The sequence below is a fragment of the Ammospiza nelsoni genome, chromosome Z (genome assembly GCF_027579445.1).
Source record: "Ammospiza nelsoni isolate bAmmNel1 chromosome Z, bAmmNel1.pri, whole genome shotgun sequence".
Lineage (NCBI taxonomy): Eukaryota > Metazoa > Chordata > Aves > Passeriformes > Passerellidae > Ammospiza > Ammospiza nelsoni.
The window spans coordinates 44,537,404-44,562,040 of record NC_080669.1 but is presented as its reverse complement, the minus strand read 5'-3'; the positions used below and the strand labels follow the sequence as shown (position 1 = coordinate 44,562,040).

General features: G+C 42.2%; 1 protein-coding gene across 1 annotated transcript; it reads right to left on the bottom strand.

The window, feature by feature from the left end:
• Positions 1–1,767: 1,767 nt before the first annotated feature.
• On the bottom strand, positions 1,768–11,658 carry TMEM171 (transmembrane protein 171). Its single transcript, XM_059492456.1, is given in 4 exon segments — positions 1,768–2,506; positions 9,079–9,220; positions 10,289–10,853; positions 10,855–11,658. Coding segments are annotated over 4 exon segments (1,062 nt in total). The 5' UTR covers positions 10,921–11,658; the 3' UTR covers positions 1,768–2,217.
• Between the last annotated feature and the right edge of the window lie 12,979 nt (positions 11,659–24,637).

Genomic DNA, 24,637 nt, shown 5'->3' with positions numbered 1-24,637 from the left:
ACCTTGAAGGAAAACAATATTGTGTTTCTGTTACAGAGAACTCTGATGAATCAACATATTCTGCTTGATTTGTCTGGTCTCTTTGGTACATCTTGGGAACAACCGACTGAGCAAATTGAAGGCAGCAGAAAAGGTTGATACTTTTTCACTTTACTACCAAATGCAACTGATTATTTTTTTTAAGATGGTGAAATATTTCCAGATTTGTGAAAACATGTTTTGATACTTAGCCTTTTCAGAAAATGAGTGTTCTGGATAAAGAACAGGATAAAGCTAACATGGGCTTTGTTGCATGGGATTTTTCCAGTAAAATATCCCAGCTTCTGTTCTTGTTATATGATAGAAGGATAATTTGAGAGAGAAACAGGCTCCTTAGACACATGCAAAGCTATGTAGGCATGAATCATACACGGCAGTGGGCCCCACTGTTTAAACAACAGGAGCAAAAGCTTAAAAAATAATCACAAAGATGGCAAACTACAGCTTGTATTGCAGATTGCATATAAGGACAAACATCCTTGAAAAACTCACTAGGTAAAAAATGTTTGAGAAAAGAGAGGACAAAATGCCGACTGGATTTTGTGGATTCCCTTTCTTCATACAGACATTTCTAATGGCTGAGTCATGCCAGTTTAATCAGCTCCTACATACTAAATCCCCCTCTGTGCCGTGTTTGCTCATTACTCTGCATGCATAAGCCCCTCAGCTCTACTGCTGGCTAAATATACTTCCCTCACTGGCTGGTTTGTTTTTGTGTGGCTGCACAAAGAGCTGTCCTGGCATAACTAAGGAATGACACAGAACTGGAAATAAATGGCAAATGCAGGAGCTCCTGAACATCTCTCTAAAGCAGTCAGCAGGTGAGAGGCATGTTCATAGCAAGATGACAAAAAGGCGATCACCTTTCCCTAGGCACAGGAGGGAATTTAAGTTCTTAATTCATAGTCTGGCATCCTGTTACACTCAAGTTCTCTGAAATTCAGCATAGTATATGACAAGTGGAGATGTAACTGGGGTCCCAAGGCACACAGCTGTTCAGAGACTCAGCTGAACAATTCAGAGATCACTCTTACAAAAAGTTTTAATGCTGGAAAATACACCAGACTGAACCAAGCCCAAAGCCCTGCCACTTTTCTGAGCACAGAATCCAATTTCTTTTTCTCAAACAGCATTCATAGCAAGTTGTAAGATGTCAAAGATAGCAGCAACTCAGTTCTTCCTACTTATCTTTACCTACTACAAGCTAATCCTTCAGTTTGGGAACAGGTGCAAACAAACACAAAATAACATTAGAACCTCCACCCTGAAGTCAGGCCACTACCACTACCCTAGGGTGGCAGCAGGATGGAAGAGCTAAGAGGGTTGTACTTCTGAAGGGTCTGTCAAGTGTTATGTCAGTTTTTGTTGCATTTGTTGCATGGGTTTCCATGAAACTGCCTCTCCCGCATCTGCTGGTAAGTAATGTCTGCACCTCAAAGATAGCATTGCTTTGTGGCACTCACTCTCACACAATAAGCACTCCTTGTATAATCAATGAATAATGATATAAAACAGCAGAATAATCCCCCTGAAACCAGTGGTTACCACAGTTAAACTGTTAGCCTATTATCTATCCTCAGGGCTGCCGTTGGGCTCTTAACTGCAGCTAAAACTGATTTTCTGAGGGATTATACTTACATAAGGACCAGAGATAGCCTAAATATGGAGTGTTTGTTACCAGGCAGACCAAAAGGTAATCATTGAAGCTCTTCATAGCATCATGGCATCTTCATAGCAACCTTAACATCCCTACATGTGAATGCTCCTCGAGTACTTGTAAAGGCCACAACTCTGCAAACAAGTCATGCAAAAATAGAAATAAAAACACTTCCTAATTATTTCTTTCTTTGAAGCTCCAAACAGATTTAATTAAAATAATAAAAAAAGTTGGTTTCTACTTAGTGGCTTCATTATAAAAAGAACAGCTATAAATAGAAACTGAAGCTGTAACAGAACAAGATGAGAATTTAATGTTCTTGCAGTGAACTCCCTTCAGACTACTTGAGCAGAGGCCCAGGCTTCTCTAGTATTTCTTGAAATCCAAGTTCATTGTTTATTCTTCCTGATGAAAAATTAGACACAGACAACATTATTGCTTTTATTACAAAATGTAAATAAATTCAAAAATTGTAAATCTCTGTGTACATTTTATTAAAAATTAAGTGAACTGTCAGTCCTTTAGAAGCTGGTGTCAGATGTGGCTAAGGAAACAGATGAAAAAGATAAGGAAGAAGATCGTGAATATTCATTATTTGTTATTGATGCTTTCTCTTCATATTTTGGTGGTGATTCAGAAGAAAGGCTTGGCACTGGTAAAATATCTGAAGGTGAGCTGCTTCCAGGTGGTGGTTCAGAAGAAAGGCATGGCATTGGTAAAGTATCTGAAGGTGAGCTGCTTCCAGAAACTGTATATACGGATTCATAGTCTCTAACAGCAACTGTTCTTTCATCATCACCAAGCTGTGCTCTATAAAACACAAAACTATGTGTTAGCATAATTCATTTATCTACAGTGAGTGAAATTTGACTTGATTTATATAAACATGCACACACTTCCTAAAAACCCCTGAAGCAAAGAACTTGCATAAGCATTAAGATTTCATTCTATGGGCTACATTATGACTCTTCATATGAAAAGTCTATAATTTCAGAGGGGAAGGGCAAAACAAGCCCCCTTCTAACCTTTCAGATCACCAGTCACAGCCTGGCTTATGGGTATTAGCTGCTTTTGGCTGTGCTGCTTCACAATCTTACTAAATCTTCTGATCCCTAGCTCTTAATGTATCTTCCCTTTTGTAGTGTATCACATACACAGTCCCCTTCCTTTATGAAAGACAGTTGCTAGTCTCAGAACTGCATCCAAAAACAAAAATCACCATCCCTAGCCTTTTGAGACCTCACATGAAAGGCAATCAAAGTTTTACTAGGAATTCCAGCAATCCATGGCAGACTGAACATGACCATATTGCAAAGTTCCCAGTGACATTCAAGGTGAACAGCCAAGTACTCTGTCCTCCTCTAACAATCATAACTGTATCAAAATTGGTTGAACCCACATTGTTCTTGGTACTTTGCTCATCTCACCCTGGAGCTGGCCCTCAGCATATTGCTTCAGCTGCTTGCCAAGGAAAGGGAAGACCTGCTTGCTCCTCATGATTCACTTCCAGAGCTGACTCATACATCTGTATCCATATAAACACTGAGTGAGGAGCACAAATACAGAGCACAGTCACCTCATCTTCAATGCTGTTACTGGTCTGTGAGGGTTTTCATAGGAGAGGGAAATAGTACAAGACAAGTGCTGAGGTCTACGCAACAGATTGCAGGAAAAATGCAAGCAGTTCTGGGATGAGACCATGACTCAGCTTACTAACAGCTCTCATCCAGCACCGGCTGCAGCACTGTGTTTGCTGACAGAACACTGAGTAATGGATTGAAGAGGCAAATCACCTTTGTCCAGTAGTCACCAACATGTGAAATGTGTATCCCCTGCCATATCTGGGATCTTCAACCATGGCATTGTTATGAACAATGAGGCCATTGCTCCTCTTCCATGAAAGTGCTCAGGAAGCAAATTGCATGAGTCAAGATGCCCTAGCTGCCAACAAGTGCTGAGCCATGAGAGAGCAGGATTGAGGCAATATCACACTCAGAGGTGGTATCAGCTCAGCAGGTCTCTGTGAGGATGCTAGTAAGCATGGAAGGGCACCAGCTAGAGCATCTCCATCAGAAAACACCACAGGGCAAGGTCAGACATTCTGGGCTCGGTACCCAAGCCTGAGGTGTTTTATCCATTCCACTAGATACTATCCCAAAAAACTGCTTCTTTGTGTACATATGTTCACAAGACAAAGAAATCCACACTAGCATTAAACCACATCCACATGATGTTCCAACAAGATGGTGACTCCACCACTTCTCCTGAGCAGCCTGTTCCAATGCTTTACAAGCCTTTCCACAAAAAACCCCTTTCCTAATAGCTAAGATAAACCTTTCCTGGCACATCGTAAGGGCATTTCCTCTTGTCCAGCCACTTGTTATCTAGCAAAAGAGGCCAATCCCCATCTTGCCACAACCCACTTTCCAGCCACAGAAGAGAATAATAAGGTCAAGCCTCCTTTTCTCCAGACTGAAAAACTCCAGCTCCCTCAGCAACTCCTCACATGACTTGTGCTTCAGATCCTTCACCAGCTATGCTGATCTTCTTCTGTCATATTCCAGAACTCTTTCTCACTAAGAAAGACCCAAAACTGAACCACAGAATCACAAAATAGCCTATAGGTTAGAAGGGATGTTGTAGATCATCTATTTCCAATCTCCCATGCCTTGGGCAGGGACATCTTTCACTGGACCAGGTTGCTCAGAACTCCATCTAATCTGGCATTAAATACTTCTAGAGATGGGACATCCACAACTTCCCTGGGCAACTTGTTCCAGTGTCTAACCACTGTTACAGTAATGAAATTCTTCCTAGTATCTACTCTAAAATTTCCTTCAGTTTTAAATCAATCCCCCTTGTCCCGTCACTATACGCTCTTGTAAAAAAAATACACCCCTCTCCTTCTTGTAGGCTCCCTTCAGGTACTGGAACGTTGCAATTAGTTCACCCAGAAGCCTTCCCTTTTATAGGCTGAACAAACCTGATTCTCCTAGCTTTTCCTCACAGGAGAAGTGCTGCAGACCTCTGTCATCTTGGTGACCTCTTCTGGACTCACTTGCAACATCTCCCTGTCCTTGCTGTGCTGGGAGCCCAGAGCTGATGCAGCCCTGCAGGTGGGATCTCAGCAGAGCAGAGCAGAGGGGCAGAATCCCCTCCCTGCCCTGCTGCCCACCCTGCTCTGGATGCAGCCCAGGACACGTGTGGCTCTCTGGGCTGGCAGTGCCCGTGGCTGGGGCATGTCCAGCCTCTCAGCCACCAGCACCCCAATTCCTTCTGGGCAGGGCTGCTGGGATCTGTTCATGCCCAGCCTGTGCTGGTACCAGGGCTGCTCTGACCCACAGGCAGTACCCTGCACTTGGTCTTGTTAAAACACATAGATGACCATGGATCTAGCTCTCCATCTTGTCCAGGTCCCCCTGGATAGCATCCCATACTTCAAATCTGACAACTACACCACTCAGCTTGGTGTCATTTGCAAATCCATTCGTATATGTCATTAATAAGATATCTAATAACACTAGTCCCATTATGGACCCCTGAGGGACACAACTTCTCACTGAAGTCCACTGGGTCTCTGACCACCTGCCTCTGGATGTGACTGTCAAACCAATTCCACTGAACAGTCCACCCACCGAGTCCGTCTCTCTCCAGTCAAGAGAGAAGGATGTTGTGGGGCACTGTGCCAAAGGCTTTACACTAAAATAAAGATAAATGACACCTGTAACCTTCTCTTGTCCACTGATGCCATCACTCCATTGTAGAGGGCCACTGGCTTGATCAGGCAGGATCTGCCCTTGGTGCAGTTGTGTTGTCTGTCCTGAATCACCTCCCTGTCCTGCATGTGCACAGCTCTAGGGGCATCTGTTCTGTGATATTCCCAGGCAGGGGTGGGGCTGGCAGGTCAGTGTTTCTCAGTATTCCTCCTTTCTACCCTTCTTAAAGGTGGGTACAATATTTTTCCCTTTTTCCAGTCACCTGGGACTTGTCCTGACTGCAGCGACTTTTCAAATATCAGGGAGAGTGGCTTGGCAACTACATATGACTGACATCTACTGACAGTTCCCTCAGGACTCTGGGGTGTAGATCATCGGGTCCCACAGACTTATGTACATTCCAATTCCTCAGATAGCCATGATCCTGATCTTCTCTTACAGTAGGAGAGACTTTGTCCCCTCAGTCCCTATCCTGCTGTCCATCCACCCCTGAATGGGAGGAGAGGTTGCCATTCAAGACAGAGGTAAAAAAGTTGTTGAGTACATTGGCCTTCTCATCCACTTTCATCACTTTTCCAGCATTGTTTAATTGGGAGATATCCTTTCTTTGACCTTCTTTTTCTGGTTAATGTAGTGTACCTGTAGAAGCCCTTCCCATTATTCTTTGTGTTCCTTGCCAAGTTCAATTCCACTTTTGTTGCCTTGGCCTTTCTCATGGCCTCCCTACACAGCTGTGCTTCATCTCTAAACTCTTCGTAGGTCACCTGTCCTGGTTTGTTTCCCTTAACTTTGACCAGCAAATTCCTACTGAGCCATGCCGGTCTCTTGCCCCCCTTGGCTGATTTCTTGCTCCTGAGGATTGCCAGCTCTCATGCTGTGTGCAAGAGTTCCTTAAAGACCTGCCAGCTCTTTTCTACTCCCTTGTTCCTAAGGGCAGTCTGTCAGGGGATCCCACTGACTAGGTTCCCAAAGGACTGGAAGTCTGCTTTCCTAGAGTTCAGGAGCTAAACTTTTACTCCTTAGCCAAGCCCTATCCTTCAGGGCTGCACACTCCACCAGCACGTGATCCCTGCAGCCCAGGCTGCCTCCAGTCCTGGTGTCCAGTTAGCTCACTTGCACTGGTGACCGACAGATCCCGTACCACATTCCCTCTGGCTGTGACCTGCCCCAGGAAGGTGTCCTCCACGCATTCCAGGAGTCTCCTGGATTGCCACAGCCCTCCGAGCTACTTTCCCAACAGCTGCTGGGGTGGCTGAGTTCCCCTGCAGGCCACCGCCCTCGGGCACAAGGCCTCCCGTGCTGGAGCAGGAAGGTGTGGTCCATGGGCTCCCCTTGGTCAGGCGGCTGTAGCAGAGCCCAGCCAAAGGCTCCCTTTGCTGCCTCAGTCTCTGACTCCTACCCACAGCTTTGCACCTGCTCATGAGTATTCTTCAGGGACAGCTCTTCACATTCAATCCACCTCTTGCTGTAAAGAGCAATCCCTCTGCCTCTACTTCTTTTCCTCTCTTTTCTGAACAGCCTTGCAGCTATTAAAAGTCACACTCCATAAACAGGATTCATCCCACAAAGTTTCAGGAATGACAACAAAGTCATAGTCTTCCAGCAGCATGGTGGTTTACAATTGCTTCAGTTTGCTGCCCATACTGTGTGCATTGGTGTAAAGGCACTTTAGCTGAGATGCTGGCCATGTTGCCTTCCTAGAGAAACATCCCTTAGTTCCTTTGAGACAGCTCTCATGTTTTCCTCCTGGCTTCTGTTACCTTAGAAGCCCTTGCCTCAACCGCGTAAGACTGCAAGCATGCTTCAGTGTGGCCAGCACACTCCAGATTCAGAAGCAGAGGACCACTGCAAGCATCTTGTTCTTCTAATCTTTGCCTCCCATGCCCCAGTTTGCCAGGAACAAGCAAACTGTCCCCCTGCCCTTGAACAGAGGATTTAGACGCCCTGGTCCCACTGGCCACACTACTGTTGATACAGATGCAATTGGCTGCCTTGACCACTTGGGCACACTGATGGCTCATGCTTAGGTGCTGCTGACCACCATTCCCAAGTCCTTCTCTGCCAACTCTCCCCACACTCATCACCAAGAGCAGTGGTGGTGCTTCCAACTATTACCAAACCAGTTATATTTCTGTAAGAGGTTGGAAAATTCTTTTAATATGTTAAGTGTACTATCCCTATGTTCATGGTTAATGCTTAGTTTTGTCCCATACAGTGCTTAGTACAAATACAGACACTATTGTGGGTCTTGTGTTATTTCCCTACATCTCTGACTAGTAAGTCTTATTCCAGTTAATGGTGACTAATATGTAGTAGCTGATATCTTAGTTTTGAGAAAAAGGATTGTATGTCAGAGCAAAGAACAGTAAGAGAAGTACATTATGACCTGATGACTGATTTGAGACACTCTCAAGGAGAAAAGATTCATCAGAAGATCTGGAAGCATATCCAAATAAGTCCATGGAAATAATTAGCGCATATATATATATATATTCAGGAAATGTATTAGTTTCAGGAATATAACTAGATCTGTTAGGTTAGTGAGCAAACATGATGTGTGGAGAACTACCCATGCCACCAGCACTGCTAATAAACTAATGCTGGCTTTGTAACCTAACAAATTGGTCGGAGAGTTTATTTCCCAGTTTCCAGTGACACAATGTTGCACACACAGTCTTGTGAATTAAAGTCATTAAATGATAGTCCCACATAATTTACAGCTGAAACCCAGGCTGATGTAAGACCATTCTAAAGATACTAATTCAAGTCATTTCTGAATCATTAACGGCGTGAAAATAAGTTAGGGACGCTAGACATGTGACACCTAGCTCTGACTTCTAGTATGTGGCCCTTGCAGTGACATCTTTTACCCTCAAGTTACCAGCGTAGTGGTGGCAACCCAGAGGGGAAAAATAACCCTGCAAGTTCCTGTGGCACAGACAAGTCTTTGATAAGTTGGCAGCTCCTGTTCCTTGAGTCTGGTGGTGTCAATATCAGGCAATTCTGTTATAATCCACATATGTAAGGAATGCCTGCAAGGGTAAGGTACAACATCTTTAAATGAAACGAGCTTTGCAGCCTCCCTTATCAGCATGCTGGAGCCTTCTGTGATATCAAGGAATCCCTTAATCTCAACACATGGCCACAGCAGGAAGAAGGTAATCAGCACCCCAAGGCCTCACTTCCTCAAGGCAGAGATAAGGGACATGGGAGAACTGAACACATTGGCAGACAAAGCAATGTCCCCAGGGTCTGTGGGTATGTGTCATAAAATACTTGCAGCTCTGTCCACAGAGGCTCCTAAAATCTGGCAATATGCATATCACATCACTACCACACTGCTGTCAATGGCATCCCCTCTTGGACAATCTGTGGAAGAAATCTACTGTGGGGCATTGATTTAAGAACTTCAGAAGTTCTTTCCATAATAATGGAAAGTCATAATAATAATCATTTAATCCTCATAAAGGACACTCTGCAGTTTGTAGCTCCACAGTATTTAAATGCCAATTCAAGTAAAGTATCTGAAGTAAGCTGAGTTATGCACTAGAAGACTTTGTCATGCCTAGTAGTTAATTCACAGTGGTTATATAAGAACAGGGTCTTGGATGCCTAAAGAATTCTTGGATACCTCAGATTCCTAAAGTCAGAGATGAATAGTCTTACCCATCAGGGAAGAGAGAGTGGTATGGTGGTGGATCTACACTTGAAGGCAAAACACTCGGCATAAAACAATGAGTCAGAGTTGGTGACATAGGGTCAGCAAAATAAGGAGGTGGTGGGGATGGGAATACCATCACAGCATCACCTAGGGGAAAGAACACCATTTACTACCTCTGAAGAACTGACCACCTCTGGTTATATTAACAGCATCCTATAACTTTTACTTGCCTAGCTTTTAAGACAAATTATCCCACATACAGAATTGATACATTTTAGTCTGTTGGAGTAGGTTGGAGGTACATTATAAATAATCCCAAAATAAGATACATTCTAAATGTAAAAATAAAGATGCAGCATATTTATAACTGAAGGATTTAATTTAGACAACATAGCTGACAAGGGGAAGTGTTTATCTAGCTAAAAAACACAAATATGGTTGGCTGTCTACAAGAAGCCAAAGTGCAAAGCACACAGTTACCGTTGAATCATTTTAAGGATTGAAAAGTATTTTGTTTCCCTCCCAAAAATAAAATAAGTAATTCTAAATTTCTCCATAAGTACTGCAATGCTGTAACAGAAGTCATTAATGGCTCTGAGAACCGATTTTGTGTGCTGTGATGGTTTCCTTACTAAGTTACTTGTAGCTCAAGGCATGCTAACCACAACTATTGATACACAGTTCGCTACATCAATATATTTTACAGCAAAAAAATTTCCACTCCTTAATTGAAGGGTTTAAACTCATGATTATATCTCTTACTGACTGAGGATGTGGCCACAACTTAAAAAATACAGGACATTGGTTATGAATTAGAATCTTCTGTTTAAGGGGCCAGAGTTGAAGGCTAAAATAGATCTTAAATATAGTCACAGAAGTCTGATCTACAGTGTCAATTACACAGTTTGAGAAGAGAATTTGGGTTCTCATTTGTGTCAGGTTATGTTGCTTTACACAGTCAGACCTTACTTTTTATGCCAAAGAGAAATTTTCTGCCTTTTTGAGAAAGGTAACTGAACTGACCATACAGAAAGCATACGAGACAAAGTAACATTATTCTATTTTGTCTGTCCTGACATGGCAGAACTGACATGCTGAGAGCTCATACTAAGTAAGCAATAATAATAAATAAGTAATATCTAGCCATAAATTATTAGTGGAAAAAAAACCCCACCTAATTCCCAGTGTAAAGTTCCAACTCAGTTTTTTACTCACCTAATGTAACCTGAAAAGATTCAGGGCTGTGAGGATGTTGTTCACTTTCACAGGATTCTTGGTTGAGATATAAGTTTTGCTTCTTTTTAACATGAGCTATCACAAAGAAAGACAACCCAATGAGCACAATCAAAGGTCCCAAGATTTGAAGTGGCAGGAATCCACAGCCCTGGAGGTCTGTGTCAGAAGTGCCAGTGTGGTTGAGCTGTATCATATGCCAGCCAGGGCTGCAACCAGGAACCCAAATGCCCAGGATGCTAATTAACATTCCACTAGTTAAAAACAGGAATCCAAATATGAGAAACTGGGCAAACTTACAGTTCCCACGACAAAAAACAAGGCTGCACATCTGCTCATTTTGCAATTGTCTTTGACTTATATACATCCTGGCCCTTGATTGTGCCAGTACAACACAAGCCAGTCCAGTTATAGGCAGCCCTGGCCCAGCAGCCTTTAGGACCTCATTACAGTGTCTGAAGCTTCCAGATGGACATGACTGGAGAACAAAGACTGAAAGAAGGAATCCAGCACAGAGCAACACAGCTCCAAAAACAAAAAGGAAAAAAAATAAGTTTCCCGTGTTGCCCATTACTTCCTTCACCTCCTGGCGCAGGAACAGCCACTGGATACATTACAATGGAATCTCTTCAAGCAGATGAGTTAGAAATAAATGGCAGCAAACTACAGCAGATCTGTGAACATGAAAATAAACAAACTGAAAGAAGAAAACAACCCAGCAAGATTAACTACATTATATTTCTTACTTTCAAATTTGCTACTCAGCCTTTATTGCGTATGCTCCTGTAATTTCTGTTTTGCAGTACCTCCACTATGGATTACAGGGCCTACTCAAGCTTGCTGTTAAATGCCAATGGAAAAACAGAACTTGCTTTACAATTCAACTTAAACATCTTGTAACTGCTATTGCACAGCTAAATTGTTTCTTTAGAGAAATAGTCTTATGATTAATAGGACCTTACTTTGAAAGGTTGAATATTTGGAACAAGGACAAGTTAGCTTTCCCTGTAAAAAGAGAAAGTTACAGAAAATTTTTGTGCTGAACTGCAGAAAGTGACAGCTTGTGAGAGATGCTATGTTAATGCAAATGAACAATTACTACTGGACTTTTTAACCAAGTAAATCTTCTATTACATACTTTCTCAGAGCATAGAAATCTTTCTTCTCTTTCCACAGGCATAAAGACCTTTCTGCTTCTCTCTTTAAATGAGCTTCCTGTCCTACACTACTGCAAAAGCAAATACTGAGATGATTTTTGGCTCCGTTCTGAAATAACAAAACAAAAAACATTCTAAAGACCAGTTCAAGTCTCACTGATTTCACAGTTAGAGTTGGTAAGCATAGTGCTCCTACATTTCCCTTCAACTCCCCCTACTTCTGAGAATTTTGTCTTTGCTCAAAAGATCTTTAAAATAAATTAATGAAGGTGACTCCCAGAAGACTTCTGAGCCCACAAGACTCTAGATTCAGCAGCAAAATAGAAGAAAACAGTTTTGAGGCCAATAAAAGCCCATATGGTCACATATGGATACCCAATCAGCTGGATGTGGATTTACTGGGGCAAGGGAAGCCTGACTGAAAGTTAAGACAGAGTTCCAGTCAGCGAGCTCTAGTACAAAAACCCACCAAACTCCGCTGTTACTTTCAAGGAAATTTCTGCTACTTTGACACACTGGCCTACGGAGCCAGAGGGACACTAGCCACCAGATGGTGACTAGCCACCATGGGAATCTTGGCTAGCATCCATCAAAAGCCAACCTGAAATGCAGGAGAAGTTCAGACTATGGAAAATAACAAGTCTGATGGACCACAAGAAAGCTCTTCCCTACCAAGTGTAGGAAGTACCTAGGCACTAAGCTTAGGCTGCAGTGTTCTGACACTGCCCTCTTCTCCTCATTGGCAGTTGCTGATGACTGCTGATAAGGGGAGGACAATGACAGACAGGCAGAAAGCAGACAGATACTGTTAAAAACAGAGCTGATGTTTTTCAAACAGGTAACACATCACAGACCAGTTTCTGGATATTCACAGGAAGGTCTATCCCAGGGGGCTGATATAGCTCAAAGCAGCAAAAGACACAAGACAAAAAGATTTACAGATCTTTGACCATAGGACAGTCTATGGAGACCATCAGGGAGATGCAGGGCTCCAAAACCTACCTAAAGCCATCCTGTCCCAGTTTCCTGAGGCTAGCCTAGGGCATTAAGCCAGACAATTTAACGGACAAGCAATTAAGCTCTACTCCATTTAGGAAAAGCAGCATTCCATGGCACACCCCTCCTCATGCACCAGCCCATCAGGCAGAGTCTATTCTAACTCACTTAGTCTTAGTCACAGTAAGATCTTCAGGAAGATGAGCTATGCCCCAAAAGCTGCCATGCATCCTGTCAGAGAGAGGCGCGATGCAGGGCAACCTCTCCATCACCTCTCCGTGATGGAGGAGCACCTGAACCTCCTCACCTGTGCCGTCCCAGCTGCACGCCAGCATCAGCCACCGGAGTACTGCACGCCAGAATAACTGCAGACCCCTTCAGAGATATTCCATCCTCCCTCAGGGATGGCTGAAGCCGCAGAGGGGAAGCAGTGTGGGGAGCGGTGGGCTCTCCAGAGAGAAGACAGGACACTCACATCCCGGACAATTCTCACACACACCGGTAACAGTGAAAACATGGAATGGCGACGGCCGCGGGAAGACGCGCCGCGATCCCGCCCGCCCGCCCGCGGCGGCCCCTCGCGGCAGCCCCTCGCGGCAGCGGCTGGAGGACGAACCGCCCGCCCGGGCCGCTCCCGACCCCCGCGGGACCGGCCCGGGGCCGCCCGTTCTCTCTCTCCCTGCCTGCCTCCCTCCCTCCCGCCCCGCCACGGCAGCACAGCCGCAGGGACCCGCGGTAGAGAAAGCGCGTTCGGCGAAGGGCTCCAGGCGCCGGGCCCTTACCTCGCAGCGGAGGTAAGGACAGAGCAGCGCGGCAGGCGCCGCTATTTAGGCACCTGCGGCCGGCGGCGCAGGACAGGGCCGGGCCAGGCCCAGCCGAGCCGCCCCGGGGAGCGCGGGCGCGGCGGCCCCGCCCCCACCGTGCCCGGCGCCCCGCCCGGCCGAGGGCCCGCGGCTCCCGGCGGCCAGGCCAGGCCAGGCCCGGCCCGGGGCGGCTGCGTGCTGCCCGGCTCGGACACTGCCCGCAGTGTCGGTGTCCGTGTCGGTGTCGGTGCAGCTCGCAGGGCACGGCTGTGGCACGCAGCTCTGGAGTAGGGTTTACGTGGCCAAAGTCAAGTGTGCCCCTGAAATAGCTGCGGCTTCGAGGTGAAGCAGGCAAGCAGCTCCCCTCACGTTTCCCATTTCACAGAATCACAGAATATTCTGAGTTGAAAGGGACCCGTAAGAATCCTCGGGTGCACCTCTCCAGTGAATGGGCCATACATGGATAGAACCCGCAGCCTTGGCTAGAACCAGGCTCTGCTTCAGGAGCCTGTAGTAGTGCCTTAACAACATCTGCCTTACTCCACACACTTGGGTGCTTGTTAGGCAAGCTAGAGACAGGCTGAGCCTAGATATGACAGATCTGCTTCAGTGGTGAGCCACTTTAGCTGGTGGAAATGAAAGAAAAGGCTTTCTTGCCAGGTGCAGGCAGTGGAAGGAGGAAGAAGCTGGCTTTGGTAGATGAGATGAGAGAGTTGTGACATGCAAGAAGCAGCTGTGTGAGTAGACAAGGAGCCAGGGAAGGAAGATCAGGATGGGCCATTTGTGAGTGCTGTAGCAGTGGCAGGACCAAGACAAAGTGACTGAAGTTTGCCCAGGTAGTTAGCATCAGCCTGGTAACTAGTGAGGTGTGGGTGAATCCGTTTGGGTTTATGTGAGTCTAAACAGGATGAGCCAGAACAGGGATGGAGTGATGCTGGGAAAATAAATGGCAGGAGGAAAAGAGTGATTATAGTCCTGCTTGACAGAGAGATATTTTGGTTAGACAGTATGATTGGGTGAAAATTCTTTGTAGCTTTTCACAGGAAATCTGCATTTGGGTAGAGAGCAAGGAAAACTTGGAATTGAATTGATAACCAAAGAGTGTATGAAATTTTATGTTGGGTGTAGCTTGTCAGGGGGTAGAAGGTTTTGAGGTTTCCAGAACTGTAAGCTCCAGAGTGTTAGTGACCCTTTGCCATCTCAACTGCTTTACGTCCTGACTCCATTGACTGCAGTTGCTTCAGTTGTGTATCACTCACAGTACTGCTATGAAGGGTCTCATGGTAAGGAGATTGGGAAGTAACAAAATAATAATAACAATAAATTCCTATGTTCTATGATGAGGGAAATATTCCAGTAAAGAGTTTTTAAGAAGTCTGAAGACAACAAAAGAAAATGAGCTGTGCTTGTTTAAAAACACAAGCTGAAGATTAATTCTTGCCAAGAGTGACAGAGCATCAAAGGTAGAATCAGACTGTTTTATGAAGTCAGACAGCAGTGACATAAAGAGATTTAGTTATGTTTATATGTCAGTGTTCCAACACCTGATTCTGGTTCCAATGTTTTTTCAACATAGAGCTTAAATAATTAATAAAAACACTTATGTGGAGCACATTTCTGGATGAAGTATTTTGTCAGGCTAAGCTTTCTTCAGTTCTCTGGTACTAGTAAATTATTGGACCACTGATGTGATATATATGTTCTCTTTTCCTGTTACATAAATAGTTTTTTATTTTATGTAAATACTTCTTATACCAAACTTAAAATGTCAAGAATTTCATTTAAAAAAAAGTCAGTCATAACAGTTAACAAACTTGTTTGCCAGCATCTACCTAAAAATTATTTCTGTCTACAAAGACTGTCATCGGCTTTTCCCCTCCATCCACCACTTGGATTTCTCATAGTCTTGAGCTTAAGGACTTGACCTCCATAATGACAGAAGTGTTTGAAAGAATATAATTCTTCAGTTCTTTAGATTCTGACTCAGCCTGGTATAAGTTTTCAGTGCATTAAGTTTCTGCCATGATTTCTGCCATGGGACTGCAATCATAAAACTGCAGTCTTGAGCCATATGCTGTGATTTAAGATAAGAATTTTTTTTTTTAACCATAATTTTTAAACTTTTAAAATAGTAACTCTTGAGCTACAAATAATGCCTATTTTAAGTCCACACTGTGATAGTATTTGGCAAAAACAGAGCCATATTGGTTTTTACCATACAGAAAGGTACTGAGTTTTTTATGTTGAGACTGAACATAGCTGTATGACAGTAGTTTTTGGATGTTAGTGCTAGTAGATAAAGTATTTTTGCCTGGTATGGAAAGCAGTGCTAGAGCTATGAAAAAATGCAGTGCATTCACAACTAGAGTATGACAGAGAACCTAGAGCTACCAGAAAGTCACTGCTTTTGACATTATTTCTGGGGTTACAGTCAGTAACACTCATGAAGACATTGACAAGAAGGTTACCATTTGGGATGGTGAGCAGAGAAATATAACTGCTTATGATTTATTTATTGGGAATTAGTTGAGGCTATTTTGATGGAAGCCACTACTTATAGCAATATTGTGGTCAAATATAAATGAAATTACTAACTTTGCATTCCTCTTTTTTTTTTTTTAATTTAGCAAACATGTTTATAAATGTCAGACAGCTGGTTTGAATTGTTTGCCTAAAGATGATGGTCTCTAGAAACAAGGGCACAAATGCAGCAAGTAAGACTAAATGCTGGTCACTTCTAGATTAAAATTCTACTGCATGGAAGAGATGTTAAAATGTTGTGTGTAATGTAAGATGGGTCAATAAAACCACAACTGTTGCAATTAGACGTGTGAAATACTGGATGTGCTGAGACAGTGCTACAGCTCAAAACATTAAGTGTGATCTACAGAACGTTTTCAGATGTTTGAACACTTAAGGAGAGGGAATCCAGTCTGTCCTAAACTGTCTTGGTGAAAATGTAACCATCATAAAAATATCTAGTGTTCATAATTCACAGCACGCTTTGAAGCTTTGCAGTAGATCCTTGAATCAGCGAGGCTGATGCTACTCGCTTTGTTTCAATGACAGCTGACCTTTTGTTAGTATACTCTGAAGCAGGAGCTGCTGAAGAGTGCATGGAGGAAATACATGGTAAATTTCACTTTATAATTGCTATTTGCTTGCTGTGATGGTATGGTACAAATGAGATGATGATGCAGAAGCCAAGAGTCATCCAGATAATTTTGGTTTATTTAACCAAAACACAGTCAGGTAGACTCAAAAGATCTACACTTAGAAATACAAGTATGTAGAACATTTATTTTGTTAAAATTGTCCATTTTTAGGCTTAGAAATGACAAAAGCATTGCTGCCAACATTCAGTAAGCTTTGGAACCAAACTTAATTAATCCTGAAATAGTTATTCTGTGTTCTTCAGCAGATAGCTACAAAAGAACCACAGGAAAGGGTATGTTGCTGGCTATACTATAAGGGAGGATAAATGGGGGACTGACACCCTCCTCACAAAACAGCAGCAGCCTGGATCTGTGGCATTTGAACGCTCAGGCAGCGCATTTTTGTGACCTGTGATGATCCCTTCTCAGGAGCAACAGAGAAATACACAATAGGAAGACCAAGCTGACTGCTCTCTTCAGAGCCTGGGCATGCCAGGGGTGTCCATGACTTGGCTGATGGTCACCATTTTCTCTTAATAAATCATCTTTCCAAACCTCTCTGCTCCATCCATCTAAAAGGTGTGTCAATGCAACAGTATTTCTGTTAGTCAGTCATAGAATCACAGAATCAGAATGGTTTGGATTGGAAGGGACCTTTAAAGGTCATCTATTCTAGCCTGCCTACAATGAGCAGGGGCATCTCCAGCTAGATCAGGTTGCTCAGAGCCTTGTCACTTCTGACTGTGAATGGTTCCAGGTGTGGGGTAGCTACCACCACTCTGGGTGACCTGTTTCAGTGCTGCACCACCATCATCATAAAATATCTCTTCCTTATACCTACTCTTCATCTACCCTTAGTTCAATTTAAAACCATTACCCTTCATCCTGTTGCAACAGGCCCTGCTGAAAGGTCTATACCCATTTTTCTTATAAGCCCCCTCTAAATATTGAAAGGAAGTGAGAGAGAAGTGATTTATAATTAATGAAATTCAGAGAGATTATGCATTAACCCTCATAAAAATCAAACAGCTTTGTTTTGGCCAGGAGAGGTAGATCCATATCTCAAATCTGTATCTTACGTTGTTGGGTTTGCTTATTCTGCTTGGATTTGATTTTTAAAAGAATGGCATGATAGCTGTTTCAGTTGGTGGCACTGGAAAGCCATCTTGCACTGTGCTGTGATGACACTGGAATGAGGAAGTGAGCCCAAGACAATGTGTTGCACCCATCAGAACAGGGGTCTGGGGCAAGACAACCTTCCCTGGCTGAAGGCTATGCTGCTTCTCACAGTCAGGACCTGAATCCTGTAGAAGGGCACCTTAGTCATGCAGAGGAAGAAAGGAAAGAGGAATGCAGCTATCTTCTATTCTTATCAGTGTAGGTAGAGACCTAGTCTGGACTTGAGGAAATATTTCTATGTGTTAGAAAGGCATTTTTGAAATCCTAAAACACATGTAATTTTCTCTTCAAGATTTTACCATAGGTGCCCTTATTTAAAAGGATTACAACACTGGTAGGTTGGATATACATTTAACTAGGAAAAAAATGTACACTGATTGTATGACATTGACTGAGTTCCCTTAGCTTTTAAATGTAAATGAGGAAGTGGCACCAGGTCAGGAGAAAGTACAAGAAAGACATTGAGGTGCTGGAGCATGTCCAAAGAAAGACACCAAAACTGATGAAAGGTCTGGACCATGACTCCTATGAGAAGCAGTGTGCTGGGGTTGTTTAGACAGGAGAGAAGGAGGCTCAGAGGAGACTTTATCACCCTCTACAGCTGCCTGAAAGGAGTGAGGAGCTGGGGGTCAGTCTCTTCTCCAAAGTGATAAGCAACAGGACAAGAGGAAAAAGACTTGAATTGTTACAAGAGAAATTGAGTTTAGATATCAAGAAATATTTTTTCACCAAAAGGGTTGCAAGCATTGGAACGATCTGCTTAGAGAAATGGTCAAGAAACCATCCCTGTAGGAAATTTAAAGATATGCAGACATGACACTTGGAACATGGTTTAATGGTGGACTTGCCAGGGCTGGGTTAGTGGTTGGACTCAATGACCTTAAGTCTTTTCCAATCTAAACAGTCCTTTGATTCTGTGACCCCAGGGAGTTATTGTTCATTCCTAGGCTACAAGGTCACTGCTTACTTTGTGTGACCTGGGACATTTGTATTTTAGAGATCTGCATCCAGATGTTTTTGTGCTCCCATTCAAATCTGTTTTACAGAGCTGTAGATGCTATTTTTATTCTTGAGCAAATTACAGCTTAGTTTAAATAAAAGCAAGACCTTGAATTCTCAGACTAAGATCAAGTCCCAAGTGTGAGGGAGGTGAGGATTTGTTTGGAAGTATACAATGAGATCTGTCATTTTGATATTTGCACTGCCAAAAATTATTGAGTTGAGTCGTCCAAATGTGCTGGTTTTCATCTATCTTAGTGAAAGAATCAATGTTTATACAAGAGACATGGTTACCCACTACCATCAGTGTGCTAAGAGCATCCATCAGAGCTAAAGATGCTGTACTTGGCCCTCTTGGATTGACACATTGAATAGAAAATAGTATCTCTATTAAAGTATAGGGCAGAACTTCACGAGGTTATGTGCCAGACATTATTGGCTGGATAAATATTTTGTTTGCTTCCTGGCTGGAAGCCATACACCCACCAAAGCTGCTCTGTAATTCTCCTCCTCAGCTTGACAGGGAAGAGAGGATATAACAAGTATCATGGACTGAGATAAGGACAGGGAGAGATCATTCATTTATTAATGTCATGGGCAAAACACACTTGACTTGGGGGAGTTTACTGAATTTATTACCACTCAAATTCAGAGCAGAGAAATGAGAAGTAAATCTTAAAACCATTTTCCCCTCGGGCTCTACCTCCTCCTCACAGCAGTGCAGAGAGATGGGGGACGAGGGTTACAGTCATACTTTGTTCCTGCCATTCAGGCAGAGGAGTCCTTCTCCCACGCCAACATGGGGTCTCTTCCACAGGAGACAGTTCTCCATGAACTTATCCAATGTGAATCCATCCCACAGGCAACAGCTCTCCAGGACTGGTGCAATATGGTCCCTCTTCCACAGGGTGCAGTTCTTCAAGGACAGACTGCTCCAGTGTGAGTTCTCCGCAGGGTGACAAGTCCTTCCAGGACTATGGATCTCAAGATCCTCCGTTCTTCTGTGGCTGCAACTTTATCTGTGCAATAACTTTTTTTTGCTTCTTAAATATGTTACCCTAGAGGTTCTGCCACAGTCACTGATGGCCTTGGCCTTGTCCAGTAGCAGGTCCATCTCAGAGCTGGCTGGCATTGGCTCTATAGGACATGGGGAAAGCTTCTGATGACATTTTTTCTGACAACAGTGCTTTTGCCGTACATGGAATACTATTTTGCTACCTAGGTTCTTATCAGTTGAGATGAAGTAACTCCTTAGGGTTTGATACCATAAAATAGACTCAAATCACTGGTGTTCTATTCCACTGGTTTTGCAAGTCCCACAGCTTTTTTTTTTCCAGTAGTCTCCATATTGATTTTAAAGGAAGGTAAATTAATAATATTTAGATCAATGTGTCTCCCTCTGCATTTAACATGTTAGTGAATTTTGTTTAAAAATTGAAAAAGGAAACAAGGATTTTTATCTCATTCATGACCAGTACTTTCACACATCATTATAAATGCAGTATAAGTTGTTTTGGTTTTTTTTTTTTTGTTTTGTTTTGTTTTGTTTTGGTTTTTTGAGTTTTTTATGGGGGCCTTGTCTAAGCTGATTTTTTGCTGATATTTTGCTTGATTTATCTATTTATTTTGCTGTTATAGATGATGATAATTAATTTCCATGCAATCTCAGTTTGTTTTCCCATATTGAGTAATTCATCATCACAGGAGTAAGGCAGGTTATTGTTTCTTTGAAGTGTTGCAGGTGCATGTCTGTGCATGGATGTATCCAGGCACTAGAAAGCCTTTCTTTAACTAATAGTACTTATGGGATGCTACTGCAACACACCTAAGCTACTTGCTGTCCAATGTTAGAAGATATTAAAAGTCTGTGTTGTGACCAGCACTACAGGTTGTTGAATTCTCTCAAACTCAGATTTCTCTTACTTATTCAGGAGACTTGAAGCCAGAAGTAATTTCTGAAAGCCTTGAGACAAAGGGAGAGGATTCATCTCTGTGCCATGAAAAATTTCTGAATATTGATCTTATCTTTTTTTCTGACAAATGGTCCCTTTCCGTTTTTATACTATACTCCAAACAGGGAATCACTGATACATCTTGCATTTTCTGAGGAAAGATTTCAGAAACATAAGAAAAAGGTGCCTAGGTGCCCTCCACCAAGGTTTGTATCTTCTCTGCAAGTACACAACTATATTATAGTGTATAGAATTCGTCTTCATAGTAGAGCTTTTATTGGAGGGATAAGAACATTTGACTTGGTCCATAATATGTGCCGGAATCATATCAAACATCTTAATTGTCTTTAAGGGACTCATATGATCTATCATGAATATAGGAAAACATGGGTGGAGATTGCAAGAAGTTTGGTAAAACTTTGGGTCTTTGTCCCTGCTTTGAGCTTGGGAAGTGACTAGGTGATGTTCAGAGTTTCTTCTAGCCTCAGATCTTCTGTGATCCCATGAAGATCTGCAGACTTTTCACAAGATCTAGTGCTGGGTGACTTTTTAAGAATAGTTCAGGAATATCCTTAGTAATCCCAAAGGGATGGTTTTTTGTCCCTACTTATTTGATTCTATAGCATCCCCCTGCCATTTTGGATGACATGAAGTGGTTAAAAACTGCACTTGAAACCTAGCATATTTTTTTGTCCTCCAACCTCATCTGCAAAGTTTCAGCTTTTTTAACATCAATAATTGGAAAAATATTAGATATTATGAAGTCTGCAGGAATCCACCAGAATGGTGTTTAAATTTGATTCCCTCTTCAATTACATCTTACGACTAATTTTTAATTATGTTCTTGCATTGCTCTAGTTATAAACCAAATGTTGTGTACTTCTAAATCAGGCATCTTACATAAATCCTTTTTTCCTTTGACCCTATTATTCTTATGAACCAGATTTTCAACCTAATCCTAAATTAGTAGACCTTTATTTGGTACATCCATGATTGACACTAATTATCTTAAATGCTTTTTAAAATTTTCTTACCAAGTTCTATATTATAGTTATTTGGATTGACACCCTTTGTTTTTTTTTTTTCCCTTTTTTTTCCTGTAATGGTGTTATCTTTCTTTTAATCTTCTAATCCTTTCCAGTATTTGAGAATCACTGAAATAAAAATTAATGATCCATAGTATGGCTTATTCAACTTCCTAAATTCTTGGATGTTGTTTATCAGATATGCTGGTTTAAAAATATTTATTTTAGTAGATGATGTATTAATATCTCTCTTTAGATACTCTTGGATTGCCAAGTATTTTCACCATGTGACTACATGATCTAGATAGCCTGAAAGACATATGGCAAAATATTTACAGAATACTTTTCTTTCTCACTCTCTTTATTTTTACCAATTCTAGCATATCCAGCTAGTATGGATCCCATAACACAGTGGAAGGGAAACATTTTTGTTGTTTTTTAGAGCAAACACCTATTTTTCACCCTCAGTGAAACTATCTCCATGGACTTTCCTACCCCTGTATTTAATTTTATTTTCTTATCAATCTTGTATAGTTTATAATTTCAGGATTTAAAGCCACTATTAAAAGAAGTCTTCCCTTATGTCATTGGAGCCAGCTGCTTTTAGTTCCCATCTCTGACTGTGATTTAGTAGGCCCAGGCTGGTGATGTGTTGTTGTCATTATTGGGAGATCTCATTCCCTATTCCATCTCATTCCCTATTCCTGACTCCCAGGTCAGGAATCCCTATTTGCCAGATCCTCCTGCAAGATGGTTCAGTTGGCTTAACTTAGAACAGAATTTTCTTGCTTTCTGACTTTGACTTATGTTTGGTTAGTAAGCAGATATGAACAGAGGTGGTACAGAGCTGATACAAGGGGTGTTGAGTGAAGATGGACAGCTTGGACCATGCCTCTTGACAATGTTGAACTATTGAGGAAACTGCTCATCATGAAGCTGTAGTGGAAACGAATTGGGTTGTGTTAATTTATGGTAGGCATCTCACTCGAAGGATTATTGAATTATGAGCATATCCAAAAATATAAAAGTTGACTATTTGTAGTAGCACCTGGCCATACTACTTGAATCTGATTACTAACAACAAATGCAATCAAGTAATTCTGACTTGGTTGTCACTAATGTTTGGTTGTGCAGTTCAGGTAGGCAACTTAAAATGAGGTGTTATTTATGATTCTTGGTCAACTGCATCAGAGAGTTTCATTTATGTTTGTTTCTTTCCACAACTGCTATGCTCCCACCCCCACTTTTGAGCTCATTCTGGCACTACAAATGAATTGCCCATAACCTGCTAACAGCCAGCACGTCTGGCAGTTTCTACAGAGTCCAGGACCTTCCTAGAAGAAAACAGCTTGCTGTACAAGAGCACTGAATTCCTTAATCCAGGCAGGTGTTCCAAAGGAGTTCTCCAAGATTGGACACGGATGACAGAAGACCACTTGAAAGCTAACAGTAGCTGTGTAAATCAAGTTGTAAGCAGACTGTAAGTCGCTCCAATATGATCCTTACCAGCAGCTGTGTGTTTTTCTGATTTAAAAAATACTGACTATAGAAAGGAGGTCTGATGCAGTGTGCCTTATTTCTTGAGGCTTACATCAGTTTCTTCACCATAGAAATAATCCCACATATTTTTAACGTGTTCTGCACCTTGGTAAGATTGCTACTACTATCATCGTTGGTTATAGAGATGACAGTGGAGTATATGCCAACACTATTCTCTGTAGAGCCAGTTACACATATGGAGAACAATGAAAGATACACGTGATGTGATCTAATACTCATTTGAATAATTACTTGCAAACATCTGGTTAGATATGATTATGTATCTGTTGTAAACATACAATTCACATGTCTTTACATATAGATAGTGCAGCAATAACCATTAAAACACCTGCCTTGCTAGGAGAGAGGCAAAGAAGGGCTTCCTAAACTTTCATGGAGATACAGAACAAGTGTGGAACACTTTTAAATGTTGAAGAGAATAGGAGATCCTTTAACTAAAGGCAAGTGTCCAAAGAGACTTAACAAGAATTTTAAAACAATTGTATAACCAGTCTTTGTCTGAACAGATGAGTAAGATATTGTTCCTTACAAACACCAGCCTCTGTCTTAACAATATTCTTATTGTTTTACAATATTTTGCAATTCCAGAAAAAACAACTGAAAAGATAACTGAATGGAGTAGCAGGAGATAGCTAATCACCACTTAGCTTTTACAGGGGTGATGCAAAAATCGGTCTTCTGTTCAGACTCCGTTGTGTATGGCACCATATGCTGTGAATACAGTATGTAAGAGGACATAGCAGGACACTGGTGCTGCTTGTCATACAAACAAAGCATTTTTGCTCCACACACGAAAATAATGGCAACAGTAGACTGTTGTCAGTAATTGAAATAGTGTACATGTCTTCTGGATACTACTGCTCCTCCTGTGTGTTGATACAAACACCTTTACTGATGACCTAGACAGAAGGTATAGCTGAGTCCACGTTCCTGGGCCCAGAAGGACTCCAACCTGGTAAAACTCAGAACATTGTTTGCTTATAAACTGATGCTGAGGTTAGTTACCACTTCAAGAACAGCGTAACACTTTTTTGAAAGTTTCTTTTACAATTTGTGACAACAGCTGTTTTTTCCTAATCATAAGTACCATGAAAAGCCATAGACTGCACTGTTGCTGCCTACATGAGGGATGAACTCCTTCCTGAGAAACATTATTCAACGGTTTCACACTTCTTTATCAAAACCATGTTACTGCAGGACTCTTTTGAGCCAGAGAATCACTTGGAGGAATAACTACAAAATGGTATTTGCCAAAAACCTCTTGAATTCTAAAGAATGTTTTTGTGGCATCCCTTGGGAAGCAGCTGGCAAAAGCAGTCACCTTAAACAGTGTGGAAAGGTCATAGCTGAGGAAAATGGGAGGACAGGTTCCATATTTCTCTCACTGGGAAACTTTTTGTTTCCTGCAAGCAAAGGCTGGTACTTAAGTGAGTGCAGTAGTGACAAGTTCTAGCTCATAGCTAGGTGAACAGAGAACACATCCTCCATGTTTTGCCATCATATTA